The sequence below is a fragment of the Carcharodon carcharias genome, chromosome 16 (genome assembly GCF_017639515.1).
Source record: "Carcharodon carcharias isolate sCarCar2 chromosome 16, sCarCar2.pri, whole genome shotgun sequence".
Lineage (NCBI taxonomy): Eukaryota > Metazoa > Chordata > Chondrichthyes > Lamniformes > Lamnidae > Carcharodon > Carcharodon carcharias.
The window spans coordinates 12,109,760-12,130,270 of record NC_054482.1 but is presented as its reverse complement, the minus strand read 5'-3'; the positions used below and the strand labels follow the sequence as shown (position 1 = coordinate 12,130,270).

General features: G+C 43.8%; 1 protein-coding gene across 3 annotated transcripts in view; it reads right to left on the bottom strand.

The window, feature by feature from the left end:
* Window positions 1-20,511, bottom strand: part of lrp8 (low density lipoprotein receptor-related protein 8, apolipoprotein e receptor) — a 114,598-nt gene that overhangs the window by 14,234 nt on the left and 79,853 nt on the right. For 2 of the 3 annotated variants that reach the window (XM_041208376.1, XM_041208378.1), the window contains 7 exons: window positions 13,127-13,249; window positions 11,636-12,007; window positions 7,718-7,840; window positions 7,494-7,616; window positions 5,914-6,033; window positions 5,638-5,763; window positions 3,653-3,824 (listed from right to left, as the gene is read on the bottom strand). In XM_041208376.1, coding sequence (XP_041064310.1) covers window positions 3,653-3,824; window positions 5,638-5,763; window positions 5,914-6,033; window positions 7,494-7,616; window positions 7,718-7,840; window positions 11,636-12,007; window positions 13,127-13,249 — 1,159 coding nt within the window. The remainder of the gene's footprint in view (window positions 1-3,652; window positions 3,825-5,637; window positions 5,764-5,913; window positions 6,034-7,493; window positions 7,617-7,717; window positions 7,841-11,635; window positions 12,008-13,126; window positions 13,250-20,511) is intronic. The other variant, XM_041208377.1, reaches the window with a different exon arrangement.

The window sequence follows — 20,511 nt, the reverse complement described above, 5'->3', positions numbered from 1 at the left end:
CGGCAGTTGGAGGACTGCTGGAGACCAGCATGATGCTGAGTTGAAGGCAGATGATGAGCCTTCAGGCGGCAGATGCTGGATGTCCAGCATGAGGTGAGGGAGGATCTAGCAGAGATCTATGAGGGTATGCATGCTAAGCTCTCTAGTTGTGGAGGAGTCAATGCCGGAGCATAAGCACTGTGTTGACCCTCAAGGCCGAGTGCACTGCCTCCTCCATTGACAGAGTGGCGACTCTCATGGAGAGGCATCTCCAGGAACAGAATCAGGGGTTCTTGGGGTTGGGCTCGGACCTGCAAACCCTCACACAGGCAATGATCTCAGGTGGTCAGTGCCAGTGTGAGAAACGGATTGGGCACCCAGTATCCCAGCCAGGTTCCCGTCCATCAATGGTGAGCAGGGAGGTCCAGAGCAACCTCACATTGGCTCATGAGCTGCTTGCCATCTCTGCGGGGTCCTCTAAGGGCACTCTGAATGATGGCAGTGGCTCCTCCGTCCCTCTGCCAGTGACCGTGGCATCTGATAAGGCTGCAATGACTGGGGAGATGCCAGCCATGGCACTGGCTGCTCCCTCCCAGGGGGGGCCAGCACAGGCTCCACTGGCCAGAGGACGACTGCCAAGGTCACTAAGGCCAACATGACAACAGAGTCAGCAGGCTGTCTCCAATGCTGCTGCCAGCAAAGGGACAGGAAGGGGGTTGGGGGGGGTGTGGGTGGTGGTGGTACCAAGATGCAGCACTCGTAAATGTTAAGTTTAAGGCACCATGAGCACAAGAGGGACTGGTCACGGGTGATCTTCTGTTCTGTAATGTTTTGTTTATGTTTACTGGTCTGGGAATGAAGACCAGAGAAAGTTATGTTAATTTGTTTGGATTGTCAAAGTTAGATAAATCTTGCTTGTGTTTTAATGGCCTAAGTATGCTTCACCTTTTTATTTATTTATTTTTTTATGCAGGGTATGCCAGTATGTAATGCTGGACGTGAGTGATTCTCAACTTTATTGCACAGGCACTGAGAGGACTTTGGGTTCAAATGAAAGGGATGGAGGTGGCAGCCCTGGCATGAGATGGGAGTAGATCTTTGGCAGCCCAGCTGAAGGAGCGTTGGATGAAGGCGTCCCTGGTGTCCCTGCCTCCCTGGAGGATACAGAGGTCTGCCTCCACACCCTCAGCATTCTCCTCACCATGCCACTCTTCTGACTCACTCCTGGGTTCATCCTCTGTGGCCTGTGGAGCTGCATCAAGATCATCTTCCTTCAGTGGGTCCCCCTCTGCCAGTGCCTGGTTGTGGAGAGTGCAGCATGCAACCACTATCAGTGACAACTGGGGTCAGTGGATTGGGAGACTCCACAAAGATCCCCCACTGACCCCTGGAAAGAGCCAGAGGTATAGAAGTTCAGGGTCACTGTGACCTGCAGAGCCAATGGCAAGGGGTGTCCACCCACACAGTTGGAGGTGATCTCAGCCCCAATCATCTGACAAATGGAGGTCATGGTCTCCCTGGAGAGGTGAAGCCTCCTTCGGCATTGCACCTCGGACATATTGAGGTAGCTGCTTCGCCGCCTGTATACCCTGGTGGCAGGATTGTGGCATCTTCTGCGGCTCCTTCTGCCTTGGACTTCCTACTGGCCCTGTGCCCCTTGTGCCTGCGCCTCCCCTCCCACAGGTCGCTCCCCTGGAAGCTGCATTGGGACACCTGGCCCCCTCTCCCTTCTGCCCCTCTCCTCCTCCTCAGAGGAAGTGTCACCAGCGGAGACCACAATCCCCGTTACCAGGGTTACAGAAGGCTGTCTGATACCTGGAAGGATCCACACAGTCAAAATCCTCCGGGAATAAAAAGGTTCAGCAGCATTGCCAGTGTGAGTAGTGAGGAGTTTAGGAGATAGTTTGCTGCTGGCTGCTTATTTGAACTTGACAGCTTCATCTCAGTTCTGTGCTTCACTCTGAGCATTTCCAGGCTTCATTTCAGGACTCACTGGTGTCTCCAAGACTCCCGGAGGATTTTGACCGTGTGGATCCTTCCAGGTATCAGACAGCCTTGTGTTACCCTGGTAACGGGGATTGTGGCCTCCGATCCTGTGCTGCTTTACACCGTGCCCTTGAGGCATAAAATTCTGCCCATTCTGAGTGGTACCTATAATCTTCACAAGAAGTCAATAAAGTTTACAGTAGTGTTGAACCAGACACACCACCAGAACTGTTATTATTCTCTGTGGGAATCCAGATAGTTGCAAGATATTTGTAAATTCCTTAGTTCAATTTGAAATTATTGAGTTGCACATAAATTTCAGGCTCCAAGATGTGCTGTTGGGGCTTTCTTTAAAAAAAACATACACTTTACATTTGCAACAAGGTACGAATGCCACACACACATGCAAACACACACAATACATATTATATGGGGTAAATTTCAAGAGGTCATGTTTTGCTGTTGCAAGGTGGCACCCGCACACATTAGCCCTATTCTAATGTCTATCACCTAGGCTTGGCTGTAGGTTTTTATACCTTCACTCACCAGAAACGTGCCTAACACCTGTGGAAATGTACCATCGCTCTGAAGTCTCCCAAGCAAACTACTAAGACATCCAAACAGGTTCTGGGTTGTTCAAGATGGAGTACATTCCTAGGGACAAAATGTGCTCCTTTTGCAAATACCACCTGATTACTGCACCATGGGCTGCTGTGCCTTTCCCAGGTATACAGCAGCTCAGAAAGGACAAAAGTACAGAGCAGCAATCGCAACTAATGTATCAACAGAACAAGAAGCTGGAAGTTTGAGGCTGGCTGAGCGGGGTCATCTATCCAATGACAAGTCTTCCATGTGTCGTACCCAGAAGTGAAAGATGTTAGATTTGCCTGTTAGATATGGGAATGGTATTCAAAAATTTAACAAGGAGGCCTTAGGCTATATGTTAAAATTTGGCTTTTGACTATATTACGAGTCTAAAATATTAAAAATTAAAATTTGGCTTTTGACTATATTACGAGTCTAAAATATTGCTGGAAAGAGAGACATGTTGCCAAAGATTTTCATCTTGCACTCATCAGGACAAATGCAAGAATTCCAAATTTCAAATGATCACAATTTATACTACAAGACAAAAGAGTACAGAGGAGGCTAGTTGACTTGATTGGCTGAGGCAACCCCCACCCCCCCACCACATTGGCTCTCCAAGCTCCTGGGCAACTCAAAAAAGGTCCCAAGGCATCACCACACTCTCCTTGTCTGTAGAGAATGATCTCTGCACTTGTGGCATGGCTCATTTGTGCTAGCTGGAGGTAATATGCACACACAGGGATCCTTTCTTTGTAGACTGGGGCGTGTTCATGCCTTGTACCTTTTTTGAATTTCCTGGGAGACTGGGGAGCCTATAGCTCCCTGTTGCTTTCTCTATGGTGGTGTCTTGGCAAAGCGGATTCAGCTTGCCAACCAATCAGCATCCTTTTTTCCTGTAGCATAAATTGTTGCGATCATTTGAAATTTGGCACTCTTGCATTTGTCCTGATGAGTGCAAAATGAAAAGCTTCGGCAATATGTCTCTCTTTTCAGCAATATTCTATGCTACCAAGTGGCTATCCTAAAATATTGCAGAACATTGTTTTGCTATACTATGTATCTCACTGCTCTAATGAACATTGTGTAGAGGGTTACTTACCTATAGATCCCTTTGTAGTACAAATCAATCCAATATATCCTGTTAGCTTCAACATCTACATCTAGGGCAACCACATTCTTTAACGCAGAAACAAGACGTGTGTACTCTTTCTTCATCAAATTAATCATTCTGATATCATGGCTATTGGTGAAGAGCACTGAGGGACTTTTACCTGTCAAGAAAACAAGAAAGTTACTATAGTAGATGAAACATAGAACTGATTAAAAGAATAAATGGAACCCACCCAATGTCAATGGAGTGAGAGGCTCTATTTCCTGCTGCTGTGTAGGAATACTGGTGTGGCGAATAGAGGCTTGGGGTTTGTATTTATTTTAGACCCTTTCTTGCGATACACTGCTCTTTACCATGTGCCACTATAGGCAAAATCTCCAGGAGTTGCAAACATATTACTAAACAAAAAAAATCCATTGGGCCCAAAGTTCGTAGGCCTAGGAGAGAGCTGCAAAAGTTCAATCGGCCTGGAGAGCCTGGTTTTTGGATGGAACGGGACTCAGAACTGTTTCTATCATTCGCTTTGTGCCAGTCAGAAGAGGAGACTGAACTGGCTGAAATTTCTGCCCAGCCAATGAGTGGGGACTCAGGAAAAGTTGGAAGGGGCATGGAGGCTTGTCGTTTTATCCAAATGACCCCATACCCATAATTTTGAATGGTCAGAATGACAAATTGGCAGGTACAAAACAGCCTATTAATTGCATGAACATTTCTTCTGCTGGCTCATATGGCCACATGAAGTGGGTGTAATGAAGTCCAACCCAGTTCCTAGTCAGTGTAGATATATGGCACCAGGCTGCTCTTTGTTGGCATAAATTAGCAATTGGGGAGGCCATAAGGGTGCCTGTAGTCTCCAATTTAAACTCCAACTTAATCTAAATTCCACCACCTACATTTTATCCTGCACTAAGTCCATCATGCTTGGCCTTGCCACCCTCTATTTGCTCACCATTCCCAGTGCATGAACTCACAACCCATGTCCCCATATACAAGTCCTTCTGCAATCTTGTCCCTATTGGCAACCTTCTCCTGTTCTAAATTCCAGGATTCACGCTCCAATCTTCCCCCTCTGGCCTCCTTTGCAATATTCCCTCTCCATGTTAGAGCTGTTGTCTAACTTTATTCAACACACTGGAATTCCCTGTCTACTTATCTCCCTTCTTCAAAAGCCTCAGCAAAGCTACCTCTCTAACCACATCTTTAGTCAATTTCCCTGACATAGTTTAGTGTCTTTTTATTATTTCATGAGTGAACATTTTATCAAGTTAAAGGAGCCATTAAAAATGCAAATTGCTGTGGAAAATTGAAGTCATATTGGGGCGATAGGGGAGACTCAAGGCTGCAAATGGGTTAAAAATATTTTTAATAGAAGATTGCGAGGTCTCTGCTCCTGGTGCAAAACAATACATTAACTTTGATGACCATCTAATGCTCTGAACCTTCATTTGCAGTGGACATGTTAAATATAAAATCAGTGAAGAGGAAAAGGAAGGCTGTGATTTCACAGTGTACAACTCTGGAAATGTGAGTGGAAACAGGGATACGATACAGAACACGGCTTGATCATCAAAGCACTTCAAAATTATTGCCTATTCTCATTGCAGTATCTGATTCTTGGAAAGTAAATGCCACCATTTAGTGTTGGATTGAGCTGCATTTCTTGGTTCCATTTCTGGTCTCTGCTGATTTAGCTGATTTCATCCAGGACAATGGGTGGGACGCCACAATTGGCCTTAATAGCTTCTGGGCCAGGGAGGTAAAAAAGATAAATCAGCAAAAAGGTTCACACTCTTGCTATTCAGGGATCCCTGTTGGAAAATGCATTTGTGTTAACATCACAGGATCAGGAACTGGACTAATGCTCAAACTGCCTATCAACAGTTGCCATATCTAGGATCATACACTTTGATAGTATAATTGTACCCAGTATCAGTCACCTTTTAAACGGCAAATAAAAAAGCATACCATCTTACCCACGGCTTTGCAAGTTTCAGTCATTGGATCCATCTCATAACCTTGGAAACAATTGCACTTGTAGCCTCCTTTGATGTTGGTGCAGATCTGGCTGCATCGGTCTAGGTCCTCACATTCATTTATATCTGAAAGAAGCATTTGGACTAGTCAATAAATTCACTGAAATCTCACTCACTTGTGCAGCAGTATTGATTACTGAAACCTGTGTTACAAGACAGTCAGTTCTTTGTTCAAAAGAATGACTGAAGCAAGGAGCTGCCTTGCATTTTAATTACCTCTGCACGTCTTTGTGTCCAGCAGTTTGTAGCCAGCGGGGCATTCGCATTCGTATCCAACCTTCAAGTCTCTACATGTATGGGAGCAGCCACCATTGTTGTTCAGGCATTCATTTAAACCTGGAACGGACACCGCAACAAGAAATAAAGGAAGTACACTTCTATCAGATTGACAACACTATTGCTCTAGTCAAATAACAAAGCATCAGTTAGAAAAGCTCTAATGTTCTCAAAACTATACAATGCTGCAGTCTGAGTAAATCCACGTACACTCCAGTCACATTAGAATGAGACCAACAGGAAATAAACTTTGGAGTTTTAAAAGGATGTACAGCACAAGTTTTCAAACCACAACTCCCAAACCCTAAATCAAACTCTTAGTTACAGCTAAGTTCCCTTAAATATTTTTACGCATCAAAAAAATGTCCAAAATATTTTCAGGTAGTGATTTGATTAAATGCTACATTTTCAGGTGAATGTATCGAACAAACACCCTAGTTTCTGTCCTGAAGGTTCCAGCTAGAATACAGTTCCACCAACACCAGAAATCCAGTGCCTCGTCCAGGTAACCATTCACAATATGAGAGTGCAGGCAGAAACTGTCAACCAGTTGCCTGACTGATGGAGGGAAAGATTCTTCTGGTGCTGTAAGGCCCTAAGTAAAATGTGGTCAGGCAGTTTTGGTACAGTTCATTGTGGCAATGGCCCGCAAGACAATTGCATCCAATTGGTTGGATGACTAAGAAGCTATTGAAGGCTGGTATGAATTACTGCAGAGGATGTTCTTGGAAATCAAGGCTTGGCACATGTTATTAGAATATTGTAGAAGCAGCTTTATTCTACCTAGCCTGACTACTACTGGACATGCCAGCCTTGGCCACTCTCATCTCTGACTCAGAAGGTTGAAGCTTCAAGTTTCTTTCCAAGACTTGAGTACAAAATCTAGACTGACACTCCGACGCAGTACTGAGAGAATGCTGCACTGGTAGAGGTACCGTCTATTAGACAAAATGTTAAATCAAGGTTCCATCTGCCCTCTCAGGTGGACATAAAAACCTCACTGGTACTACTTTGAAGGAGAGCAGCTGAGTTCTCCCCAGTGTCCTGGCTAATATTTATCCCTCATGCAATAGCTGTCTGACCATCATCATGTTGCTGTTTGTGGGACATTGCTGTGCACGAATTCGCTGCCACCATTGCTACATTACAACAGTGACTAGACTTGGTTGTAAAGTGCTTTGGGATGTCATTATGTTGTGAAAGGCCCTATATAAGCGTAAGTCATCTTTTTGTAATACTGACACCAGGTGCTCAATGGATACAGCTCCGTTTCCCAGCACTGACATCCCTTACTGTGAGGGGGTAAAAATTCACAATAAAGGACAAAATGGGGGAAAAAACGGCATTACTTATAAATATTAAAGGAAGCCTCATTTCTGTTGGCATTACAAGGACCTAATGCATCCCTCTGGAATCTTCCACAATCTCATTGCTGTTCCTTTTTATAAAATTACATCAAGGAGAATATTTAGCATACACAATGACTGTAAAAAGCACTCGCCATACTTGATCCACCTTACCACATTCTTTGAGTGGTTCATCCGACCAATCCTTGCAGTCCCTGTGAGAGTCACACACTTTATCCATATCGATACATTCTCCACTCCTGCACAGGAACTTGTGCATTCCTTTGCAAGGGGTCACTATTAAGCATCAAGAACAGTAATATTAGATCAACCCTTTCTCTCAATGGGCACTGACAACTTAATGTCTGACTCAAGTCTCAAAAATGATTAGCACAAACCATTCACGCAGTCTAGCTCATCAATGTGGTCTGGACAGTCAAAGACTTGGTTACATTGTTTAGATCCATGGATGCAGCTTCCATCACTACACTGGAACTGATCGGGTTGGCAAGTTACCATTGCTTTATGAGAAAATAGAAATGTACATATATTTTAAAATTTTGTAAATTATTATACAGGAGAAATTTTTTAAAAATCAGATTTTTAACATTTACTTGCAAGAAAAATTAATGCATAATATCGGAACAGAGCCAAACTAGGAGCCCAGAAATAAAATTATGTGGCTTCCTGAGAGAAAGCTAGTCTGGACACTTGTCTATCAGACTATTAAAGGAGTGGAGGCTGGTGGCTCATGGAAATCACTGAAATTTACAACAAGCAAGGAGGCTATTCGGCCCATTGCTTCCGTACCGGTCAACAAACAGCCATCCAGCGCAATTCCACTTTCTGGCTCTTGATCCGTAGCCTTGTGTATTAAAGTGCTTCAAGTGTACATGTAAATCCTTTTTAAATGTTATGAGGATTTCTGCCTCTACCAGACCTTCAGATAGAGAGTTCCAGATCCTCACCACCCTCTAAATGAAAAAATTTCCTTTCAAATCCCCTCTAAACCTCCTACCCTAAACCTAGTTATAAACCCCTCAATAAGGGCAATAGATCTCCTCCAATTTCAGGGATGTACTAACCTGCCCGTCTGTCTCGTTTGCCTTCTCAAACACTAATGGAACAAGAAAACATCTTGTGCATCACAAAATGCCAGCCTGTTTGAAGATATCACATAAATTTGAGTTCTGATTTTATGTTTCTCTTCACACTGCAGGCTGAAAGATCAGCCAGCCATTACAGATGACTAGATCAAGAGAGTATCCCACAGTACTGTACATACCTCTCACCAGAGCTTGCAAGCTTCAGTTACAATTTCAGACCAGCCATGATCTCACTGAATGACACAACAGGTTTAAGGGGTTGAATGGTCTACTTCTAGTCATATGATTCTCCCTTCTCCCAAAGGACACAGTCAATGAGTTTGTGGACGTAGCACCAGCTGAGGTGGTGAGGAGTAAATGGTAGTGGCAGAGGAAGAGCAAGAAAGTGATGCATGGATGACCATGTAGTTGCTGCCAATATTGCCCTGTATTTTCAGAGGTTCAGCAATGAGATGTCTGTGCCATGCTCTTTTTCATGGACAAGGGGATTAAATGCTGGCCTTGTACAATAATGTTTTTGGTGGGCAGCAACTTGGCTAATAACACAGATGAACCCTACGCTGGGCTGAAAAGAGATCGAGGTAGAAAATTCAAGAGAAGAAGTGATCTTTACTGCCTCTGACAGTGCTATCCTATGTTGAGGTTGGGTGTAGTTCTTCTTGCAGCAGATAGAGCAGCTGTGCAGCTGTCTCCATACTGACTCAGACTGGGGTGACTGACCTCCAATAATCACAACCATCTTCCTTTGTGCAAGAATGACTCCAACCAGTGGAGTTATCCCCCTGACTCCCATTGACTTGTTTTGCTAGGGCTCCTAGATGCCACACTCGGTCAAATGCTGCCTTGATGTTAAAGGCAGTCATGCTCACCTCACCTCTGGAGTTCTGCTCATTTGTCCATGTTTGAACCAAGGCTGTAATGAGGTCAGGAGCTGAGTGGCCCTGGCAGAACTCAAACTGAGCATCAGTGATCAGGTTATTGTTGAGTAAGTATGCTTGATAGCACTGTCAATGACACCTTCCATCACTTTGCTGATGATCAAGAGTAGATTGATGAGGTGGTAATTGGCCAGGTTGAATTTGTCCTGCTTTTTGTGGACAGGACATACCTGGGCAATTTTCCACATTGCTGGGTAGATGCCAGTGTTGTGGCTGTACTGGAACAGCTTGGTTAGGGGTGCAGCTAGTTTTGGAGCATAAGTCTTCAGTACTACTGCCAGAATATTTTTAGGCCCATGGACTGCAGTATCCGGTGCCTTCAGCTGTTTCTTGATATCACATGGAATGAATTGAATCGGCTGAAGACTGACATGTGATGCTGGGGACCTCTGGAGGATGCCAATTTGGATCATCCACTCAGCACTTCTGGCTGAAGATAGTTGCAATTGCTTCAGCGTGTCTTTTGAACTGATGTGCTGGGCTCTCCCATCATTGAGGATGGGGGTATTTGTGGAGCCTCCTGCTCTTCCAGAGAGTTGTTTAATTGTCCGACACCATTCATGGCTGGATGCGGCAGGACTGCAGAGTTTAGATCTGATCCATTGGTTGTGGAATCGCTTAGCGTTGTCTATCACTTGCTGCTTCTGCTGTTTGGCATGCAAATCGTCCTTTGTTGTAGCTTCACTAGGTTGACACCTCATTTTTAGGTATGCCTGCTGCTGCATCAGGCATGTCCTCCTGCACTCATCATTGAAATAAGGTTGATCCCCTGACTTGGTGGTAATGGTAGAATGGGGGAATATGTCGGGCCATGAGGTTACAGATGGTGCTTGAATTCAATTCTGCTGCTACTGATGGCCCACTGCACATGGATGCCCAATTTTGAGTTGTTAGGTCTGTTTGAAATCTATCCCATTTAGCACATTGGTAGTGCCACACAACATGATGGAAACTATCCTCAATGTGAAGACAGGACTTTGTCTCCAAAGGACTGTGCAGTAGTCACCCCTACCAATACTGTCATGGGCAGATGCATCTGCGACAGGTAGACTGGCGAAGACAAGGTCAAGTAGGTTTTTCCCCTCCTGTTGGTTCCCTCAGCACCTGCTGCAGACACAGTCCTTTAAGACTTGACCAGCTTGATCAGTAGTGTGCTACCCAGTCAATCTTGGTGATGGACTTTGGGGTTCCAATCCCAGAATACATTCTGTGCCCTTACCACCCTCAGTGGTTCCTCCAAGTGGTGTTCAACATGGAGGAGTACAGATTCATCAACTGAGGATGAGTAGGTGATAATCTGCAGGTTTCCTTGCCCATGTTTGACCTGATGCCATGGGACTTCATGGGGTCCTGGGTCAATGTTGAGGACTCTCAGGGCAACCCCCTCCCGAATGTCTGCCACTGTACTGCCATCTCTGATGAGTCGGTCCTGTTGGTGGGACCGGACATACCCAGGGATGGTGATGGTGGTGTCTGGGACATTATCTGTAAGGTACGATTCCATGAGGATGACTATGTCAGGCTGTTGCTTGACTAGTCTGTGAGACAGCTCCCCCAATTTAGCACAAGCCCACAAACGTTAGCAAGGAGGACTTTGCAGGGTCGACAGGGCTGAATGTGTTGCTGTTGTTTCCGGTGCTTAGGTCAATGCTGGGTGGTCAGTCATGTTTCATTCCTTATTGACTTTCCTTTAGCAGTTTGCTGTAACTGAGGGGCTTACTAGGCTAATTCAGAGGGCATTTAAGAGTCAACCACATTGCTGTGGGTCTGGAGTCAGAACTAAGCTAGACCCCTTACAGACGGTAGATTTTCTTCCCTAAAGGGCATTAGTGAACCAGATGAGTTTTTAGGACAATCGACCAAGGTTTCATGGTCACCGTTAGACTGGATTTTAATTCCAGATTTATCAGCTGAATTCAAATTCCATCAGCTGTATTAGTGGGATTTGAACTCAGGTCCCCAAAGCGTTAGCCTGGGCCTCTGGGTTACTAGTCCAGTGACATTACCACCACGTCACCACTTCCCCTCAACTTGCCATACAAACCGAAGTTATTGGTTTTTATTTTATTCTTCTTCTCAATTGTTTCCTTCCAGAAACCAAGAGTCCTTTCTGGGATTGGTCCTACAGGTCACTGCTATTGGGCAACTCCCTTTCAACAGAGAATTGTAGTAACACCCACCCACCTCACTAAATGCAAGTTACATAAAAAGCTACAGGATGCTTGCAGCTGACACAAGCTTGTTCTCAGCTAAACTTAAAGAGAAATCTTACGGCAGCCAGTTTCGTCCGATTTGTCTTTGCAGTCCACACCTCCATCACATTTCCAGTTCAGGTGGATGCACTCGCCGTTGTTGCACTGAAACTCAGTTGCTGAGCAGGCACTTGCTGGCGCTGCCTTGTGGCCGCACCTCTCCTCACTCTCATCTGATCCATCGGTGCAGTCTGGGTCATTGTCACAGGCCCACAGCTCAGGGATGCAGATTGAGTTGTTGCACTGGAACTCATGGGGTCCACAGGTGAGCGGAATGCAGTGCTGTTCCTCAGTGCCATCACCACAGTCGTCATCACCATCACACACAAACATCATGGCAATGCACTTATCGTTCCCACACTGGAATTCATTGGTTGGACAGGTCTTCTGATCTGGGGGAGTGGGAGGGAAAGGGAGCAAAAGGAACGGAAAAGAGTAAACACGTTGGTTAAGTTTAGCGTGCAAGCAAAAGGAAATCTTTCCAGAATTATGTCCCTTCACACCCCTCCACCTGCCTAACTTTCAACTTTCTCCTCTCCTCCCCTTTTTGCACTGACTGATGCTGGAGAATGGCCCAGCAGTCCCACGTTCTCTTGGGTATACCTCAGGTCTGCATTTATAGAAGCCTGGACAGGGAGCACTGGCAGGCTACTGAACTGTTGTGTTAGCGCAGCTGAGCCTAATCCCTTTCTCACTTAGGGTCCACATGTGCAGCCTTAAGCAGGAACCCCTGGATAGAGATCAGTAGGGATCACCTTCCAAGATGATTCAATCCAGTTGTCGCAGCCAATTGCTGTTCCACTGACATCAGTTGCACATGAGCAATTACACCTCAATGCTACAGTTTAAATGACTGACTCTGGACATGCCTGTGAGAGGGACAATAATGTCAGAGAGAGAAATTATGTGGGACTTGGAAAATAGCACAATACATTCGTGGGAAATACAATTAGCCAAAACTGATCAACTCTACAAATCACTTTCTTACAGTGAATCGTTCAAAATCATCTTCTCTGAGGTAAAACAGCTCTACAACAAACTAGTCAACCATCTGTCAGACTTGAGCAAAGTCAAGTCAATAAATACTTAGCTGTTAAAAACGCAGAGATTCAAGATACTATATTTTTCCCTTAGTGTTCTTCAGAAAAGCACTGACTCTTGCTAGGCCAATATTTACACATGTGCCAGCTGACCTCCTGTGTCCTATTCGCCAAGGGCATCCCAGCCAAAACTCCTGTCAGCACCAGACATCGACACATGCTCACTCTGCTGGCATCACTGGGAGCAAGAACATCCTCCTTAGCACAAGAGCCAGCTGACATGCAGTGCTCCTCTCCTTGGGTGGGCTAACTCAGCGCTATAGATGGAACGTGGATTCTTCTGGTCTGTATGGCCCAGTGCTCCACATATGGTAGTTAATTCCTCTACTGAACATTGGAGGAAACCAGATGGTAAGGGTTTAGGGCTAGAGCCTCAACCAAAATTCACAAGACGGTATTTCACAAACTCACCAGCTGCACAATTCAACTCGTCGGTTCCATTTTCACAGTCCTTCTCACCATCGCACTGCCACGACATTGGGATACATCTGTTACTGGCACAGCCAAAAGTATCAGGTGGGCACGTAAATTTATCTATACCACATGGGAAAGAAAAGATCCTGAGTGCATTTGCTCCACAAGTGAGCAATTCTGCTTCTTAACTTTTTCAGTCTGGCTTCTTTTAGGCCTACAGGACTTAGGGAGCACTCTAAGGAAAGATTTTATATTGGCCTAAATCAGTGTGTCCAGTCACTATACTACACGTTATTCTGCAATATATATATCATTAAATGTACGATCTTGAATGAAGGTTTCAGGTCTATGGTACAAGAGTAGCACAGAAGACAAGGTAAATCAGGAAGCCAGGTGATTAAGGTGTGAGGTGGGGGTGGGGGAGGGGGTGCCAAGCTACAGATTTAAGATTGCAGGGGCAAAGGAAAGAGTGAGGTGTATAAGGAAGTCCTCAGTTTTCAGATCTCAAGAAAGAGTGAGTTTGAGTAAGAGCGCTGATCCTTGATAGCAGCACTTTGAAGAGAGGACCATCTTTGGGGAGTAGAAGGGAGAAAGGTTTCTACCCTGTTTTCCCTGCAGATGGTTAAGAAGCACAACCTCTGGTAGCTTCCATAAATTCTGAGGTTGAACTGTTTATTAAAAATGTTTCTGCTTGGTCACCGACACTTAGTTGGACCACAGATAATACCACTAAAGTAACAATTTACCAAGGAAGTGCAACACAATGCTTTTCATCCAACTAAGTTTTCATTTGCTACTGTTACACCAAAAGGCGGTTTAAGCAGGTAAATGGTAACGAGCACTTCATGCTCAAGGCCAAGTTCTTCCATAGATTTCCATTGTGTACTTTGGCTTTTTTTGTCCAGCTTCAGGTAAATCCTCTTAGGCTGCCTCAAGCCAACAAAAATAAACGAAAGAGGCACAAGGGATACCAGTAGTAGCAAGATAGCTCCGTGGGGAGGGATGGGATAAGTATACAGATATATTAGAGCCGATTTTAACTCAATGCAAGTAGGTTTTTGAGTGAGTTAAAATCTTGCCCATTGTGCGAGAAGGACCAAGAGAAAGCAGACAATGTTCTGACAGCTCCCTGTGAGTGGGACTGACAGCCATCAGTCAATGAGGGAGGAAAGTGATAGCTCCTTGCAGGAGAGAGAGAGAGAGAGAGAGAAATATAGCTCCCAGTGTCAGGAAAGCAAGAGACACCAGTGTACAGTACATTACACTTGGGAACAATTTACAGTGCACACCTTTATAGCATAATTTTATATCATTTAATTTTTACTGTTGTATAATTTCCTTAGATATGCTGCTCCCCTACATTTCACTAAGGGTTATCCTAGTCAGTGATTTTAGTTTTCAGACAGCAAATAAGAAAGGGAAAAAAATAAATCAGGAAGCTGAGCAATGGATTAGTTTTACACTCATCACTGAGCCCTATCAGATTATTTTATTCATGAACCTATTCAATAGAAAAAAGCAAACAAACTGCCTGATTTCTGGCAAGCTGGCATTCTGATAACTGTGTCTAACTCATTTATTACTGCATTGCATTATCCAAGAAAATTAAATTGCTATCAAGTGTACAAATCCACTTAATAATTCTTTGCAAGCTCTTAAAGCACACAGATTGAAGGAAGGTCAGCAGCAAAGCGCTGCTGGGCCTGGGGGCAGGATCACAAGATTGAGTGGAGAGCTTGATTGTTATTGAAGTTGACTGCACTCACTGGGTGGATCTGCTAGCGCACAACAGGAGCTGTAGATGAACAAGTTGGGTATAGAGAAACCCAGAAAAAGGCAACTTCCCCATGGCGCTGAAAAGGACCATCTGTTTCCAGCGCTATTTCCAAGCTGCTGGTTGGAGCACATGAAACAGTAACTTCCTTTGGAGCTAGCATCGTGCTAATGCAGTGCATTGCCATTGGGCAGGTCAGCTTGGATTGGAAGCTTACCAACATAAAAGGAAGACAGGCCATTTGTTTAATCTGTTTGCAAACAGAAGAGGAAAAAATAATCAAATGCAGCTTAAGCTCACAGGTAACCTCACCTTAAATGGTTCTTCTTGCTGTGTGCACCTAGGCAGTAAGAAAGCTGTTCAACTTCACAACCGAGCCCAATGTGGCAGGTTAGATTGAGTTCATAAGAACATAAGAAATAGGAGCAGGAGTAGGATATACAGCCCCTCAACCCTGCTCCACCATTCAATATGATCATGGTTGATCCTGATTCTCAACTCCACTTTCCAGCCTGATCACAAGAATCAAGGAATTTGGGTGGGTCCAAAATCCAACATCCACAGCCTTGAATATACTCAATGACTGAGCATCCACAGCCAACTCCAAATGTTCACAGCCCTCTTGCATGAAGAAGTTATTCCTCACCCAAGTCCATAATAGCTCTTTGCCCTGAGACCAAAACCCCCAGGTTTAGACTCTCCAGCATGGGAAAAGAGCATCCCAGCATCTACCCTCTCAGGGTCTTATAGGTTCCAATGAGTTCATTTCTCACTCATTTAAATTTCAGAGCGTATAGGCCCATTTTACTCAAACTCTCCTGATATGACGACCCTCTCATCTCAGGAATTAATCTAGTGAACCTTCAATGAACTTCATCCAAGAAAAATATTTCCTTCCTTAGATAAGGAAACCAAAACTGTACACAGTACTCCAGATATGGGTCTCACCAAAGTCCTGTATATCTGCAGCAAGATTTCCTTATTCTGGTACTCCAGACCCTTCACCTTCCTAGTTGCTTACTGTACCTGTATGTTAACTTTTTGTGTTTTGTGAACAAGCAGACCCATATCCCTCTAAATGGTGAGAAACTATTGAATGTTAATGTTCAAAAATTTTGAAAACATTGTCTTTCTATTCATCTCACCAAAGTGAATAATCTCACATTTCTAGGAGCCATTTTTAAGTGATGGGAGAAAATTGAAAATGGCATTTATCTTTCCCAGACATATTGGACTGTTGGTTGGTGGATTCTACTTACATTGTTATTATTTGGGGCTTATTCTTCCTGTCGGTGTGGCCTCAAGACCTGACCTTCATTGTTGTGATTGAGTTTACTTTAGTATCCAGCACAGATTGAACACTTCATTTAGTTGCAATTAGGTTTGTTTCAGTATCCGAGAGATAGTGAACCTTCTTAAGGCTGTGGCAAGCCTATGTTGGGTATTTGTGGCTTAGAACTTTAACCAAACACTCCCTTTTAACATTGGCATTCATGATCCCCACTTGGTTACCTTGTAAGGTGAAGGTGCTCCCACAGTGCTGCTAGGGAGGGAGTTCCTGGATTTGGACCCAACAATGATCAAGTAAAGATGATATATCTCCAAGTCAGGACAATATGTGTGACTTGAAACCTGGGAACCTGGAGGCGAGGGCGTTCCCATGCTCCTGCTGCCCTCGTCTCTCTAGCTGCGGTTGGAAGGGGTGTTGGAGTTTGTGGGTTTGGGAGGTTTTGCTGAAGAACACAGGACTGGGCACAGAAGTGAAAGAAGACTTGATATCTTCCTTGTCCTGTCACACTCCTCATGCAAGCCCTAATCCCAGCAATACGTTCATTCTGTAAATCAGAAAAGCACCTTTCGAATAAATCCATCTGCTTACCCAAGTTCATTAAACATTTCCCCCAATAATCCTTTCCCTGAATTTCCTCAATGGGATTTTCTGAAGTTGACTATTGGGATGTGAAGGGTCAAAGCCAATCACTTTTTAAGTCCTGGACCGGAACTGGCTAGCCAATCTGATGCCTGGCTGCCCTGTCCTGAATGATCAGCTTGTCCTTTGGCTCCATTCCTCAGTATGAGGCTGATTGTTTTTTGCCAATCAATCCAGTGTCAACTGAGTATTTGTAGCTGTTACATTGACCATGCAGGGCGGACCTAATTATGTATCCTCAGGAAACTCAAATAGATTTGTCAAACCTGATTCCCCTTTAGTAAAACCATGTTAACTCTTTCTAATCACATTATGATTTTCCAAATGCCCTGTTACCACTTCCTTAGTAATGGATTCCAGAATTTTTCTCATGACTAATATTAGGCTAACTGGACTATTGTTTCCTGTTTTTTCTTTTCCTCCTTGCTACAACAGCAGTATCACATTTGCTATCTCCTGATGCACTAGGACTGTTCCAGAATCGAGGGAATTCTGGAAGGTCACAACTAATGCATCCAATACCTCTGTAGCCATTTTATTTAGAACCCTAGGATGTATTCTGTCAGGTCTTGGGGATTTGCCCACTTTTAGTCCCATTAATTTCTCCAGTACTTTTTCATTACTAATATTATTTACTGGTTGCTAATATTAGTTCCTGACTCTATTTAGGCCCTGGATTCCTCATTATTTATGATTATTTATATGTCTTCTACTCTGAAGGCAAGCAAAATATTTGTTTAACGCCTCTGCTATTTCTTTATTCTTCATTATAATTTCTCTCAATCTATAAGTGTTTACATTTGCTACTCTCTTTTTACTTGGAGAGGTTTCTACAATTTGATTTTATATTTCTTAATAGTTTACTTCAATATTTTATTTTCTCCCTATTTTTGATCATCCTTTGCTGGTATCTAAAGTTTCCCCAAACCTCAGGTTTACTACTCTTCATGGTAATATTATAAACCTCTTCTTTCTACCTATGCTTAACCTCTTTACTTGGCTGTGAATGGATTACTTTTCTTGTGGAGTTTTTATTTCTCAATGGAGTGTGAATTTGTTGTGAATTGTAAAATATTTTTGTAAATGTTCATCAGTGCTCATCTGCTATTGTCCATTTTAATCTAACCTCCCAATCTACCTCAATTAACTCATACCTCAGGCCTATACAATTGGCTTTATTTAAGTTCAATACCCTAGTTTTGGACTTCCAAATGTCACTCTCAAACTCTATGTGAAATTCTATCATATTGGGCAGAGTTTTCCCCCCGTCACAGGGCCAGGGAGGGGGGTGGAGTTGAAGAGCGGGCACACGCCTCCGATCGGGGGGCGCACCACCATTTTACGTGGGTGGGCCAATTAAGGCCCACCCACGTGACATCCGCACGGGCTGGGGGAGGATTCCCTGAGCTGGGAGTGCGCTCTTTTGCACATGCGCACGAGAAAATGCACTCATCTCCCTGAGGCTAAGTGCTGGTTCAGGGGGATCGGCTCTACAATAAAATATGTGAAAAATAGAAAGAAAAATTTCCCTGACATGTCCCCACTCATGTGACAATGTCACATGAGTTGGGACATGTCCATCACTTTAAAATACAGTTTAATTACATTTTTTTAAAACCCTGCATGAAACCTCACCCCACCCGTACTTGAGGTTTCATGCTTTTTCTAATGCCCGCTGGGGCTCCTGGCCTGCTCACCAACCTTAAGGTTGGACAGGCAGGTCCATTAATTACTTTAATGACTCTGTCAATGGCCTCAATTGGCCATTGACAGGTTGGCAGGCCCGCAGCTGATTCTGCTGAGCCCCCACCTACCTGAAAATTTAAATGGAGCAGAGTGACGTCGGGAGTTCTGCCCAACGTCATCCTGCGTCATTTTACATGTTGGCGAGCAGGCCCCGCCCCCGGCTCGCCAACTGGAAAATCCTGGTCATTATGATCACTTTTTCCCAGAGAATCCCTTACTCTAAGATTACTAATTAGCCCTGTCTCATTACACAAAACAAGATCTAAAATAGCTTCTGCTCAGGTTGGTTTCACAACATATTGCTCTAGGAAATTTGTCTCAATTGCATTCCAGGAACACGTCCTCCAAACCACTTTTGCTAATCTGATTTGTCCAGTCCATAAGAAGATTATATATCCTTTGGTTATTAAATTGCCTTTGTTATAAGGTCCTCTTATTTTTTGATTAATACTCTGTCCTGCAATATAGCCACAGTTCGGAAGCTTTTAAATTACCCCCACCAGCATTTTTTGACCTCTGTTACTTCTTCCTGCTCTCCCAAACCAAGATCCTTTCTCATTACTGTTCTTATGACACCCTTTGTTAACAGGGCCCTCCTTTTCCATTTTGTCTGCCTTTTTGAAATGTTAAGTACCCTGGAATATTAAGTTCTCATGTTTTTTTCTTAACATCTTACATGAACATTAAATATTTGAGCAATAGGGTTGGATATCCTTGAGCAACATTATGTAAGGAGCCAAACTAGGTTGTTGGCTGCGGTGTATATTTGGGGGAGTTGTGGTGAGGTGGAGAGGAGGGTTTAACCCACCACCCCAAATTGTAATATAGTTTATGTGGTGAAGCACTGCTTTTTTGAAATGCTCTGAGTCCATTGCTCAGATCTTCTCTAATGGGCAGAGGAAAGTGAGGGAACCCAATGGAATTAGAATGACAAGTAATTTACATCCAAGACCACAAAGATTTTGATAAAAATTAAAAAATCACTTTCTGAAACAGTTTATGGAATCATCTGGGCTAAGAGTCGGTTACTTGCAACATAACGGTGAATTTCCATTGGATAACCAAAATGGGCTAGCATTAGGAATGGGTAATCTGGTAACACACAAGGTTTTCCACCTCTGAATTCGACAGGTTACAGATGTCAGAACAGCTCATTTCCAGTTAATGCAGATTCAAAATGTTAAAAGTACATGCACATTGGAACAGCTACAGCACTTTATATCTCAGACTTGTTTAGTTAAAGTTCTTAACGCTATATTCCCCTAATAGCATGGGTGTCACATGCATTATTCAGTACAGCACGTAGCAATAGAAATCAGGAATGTGTCAGGTTTGATCTCCAGTTTGTGCTAAGTTAGCTAAACTCAAGCAGGACAGCAGTGAGCAATGCAATTAATCTCAGCACCCCTGTTCTTGGCAGAGGAGGTAGGGTGAGGTCAACCACCTCCTCTCCAATCAATATCTAATTACCACTCCTAGAAAGTGCAGACGTGGGTCAGACCTGGATTAAACTTGGCTGTGACACTGAATAGTTGACTCAGTGTCTATGCACACACAAGAAGAATGGAAACTTTTGGTGAGGGTATGGGAGACCAGCTGGTGTTCATGTGAATTTGAGTCAGTGCCTTCAGGAGAGGAGAAAACTGGAAGTTCCAATAACCCAACTGAAGTTATAGAACAAAGGTAAAATACTGCAGATGCCGGAAATCTGAAACAAACAGAAAATACTGGGAATACTCAGCAGGCCAGGCAGCATTTCTTTCTCTCCTCACTATGATGCCTGATCTGCTGAGTTTTTCTACCATTTTCTCTTTACATTTCAGTTAAATGTTCTGTAGCTTTTAATGTACCCAAGACAATATTAGGAAATAAATAGTTATTAATGTATTCCTTTATAAGTCTTTTGCAAGGAAGTAATGTCCACACAAATCA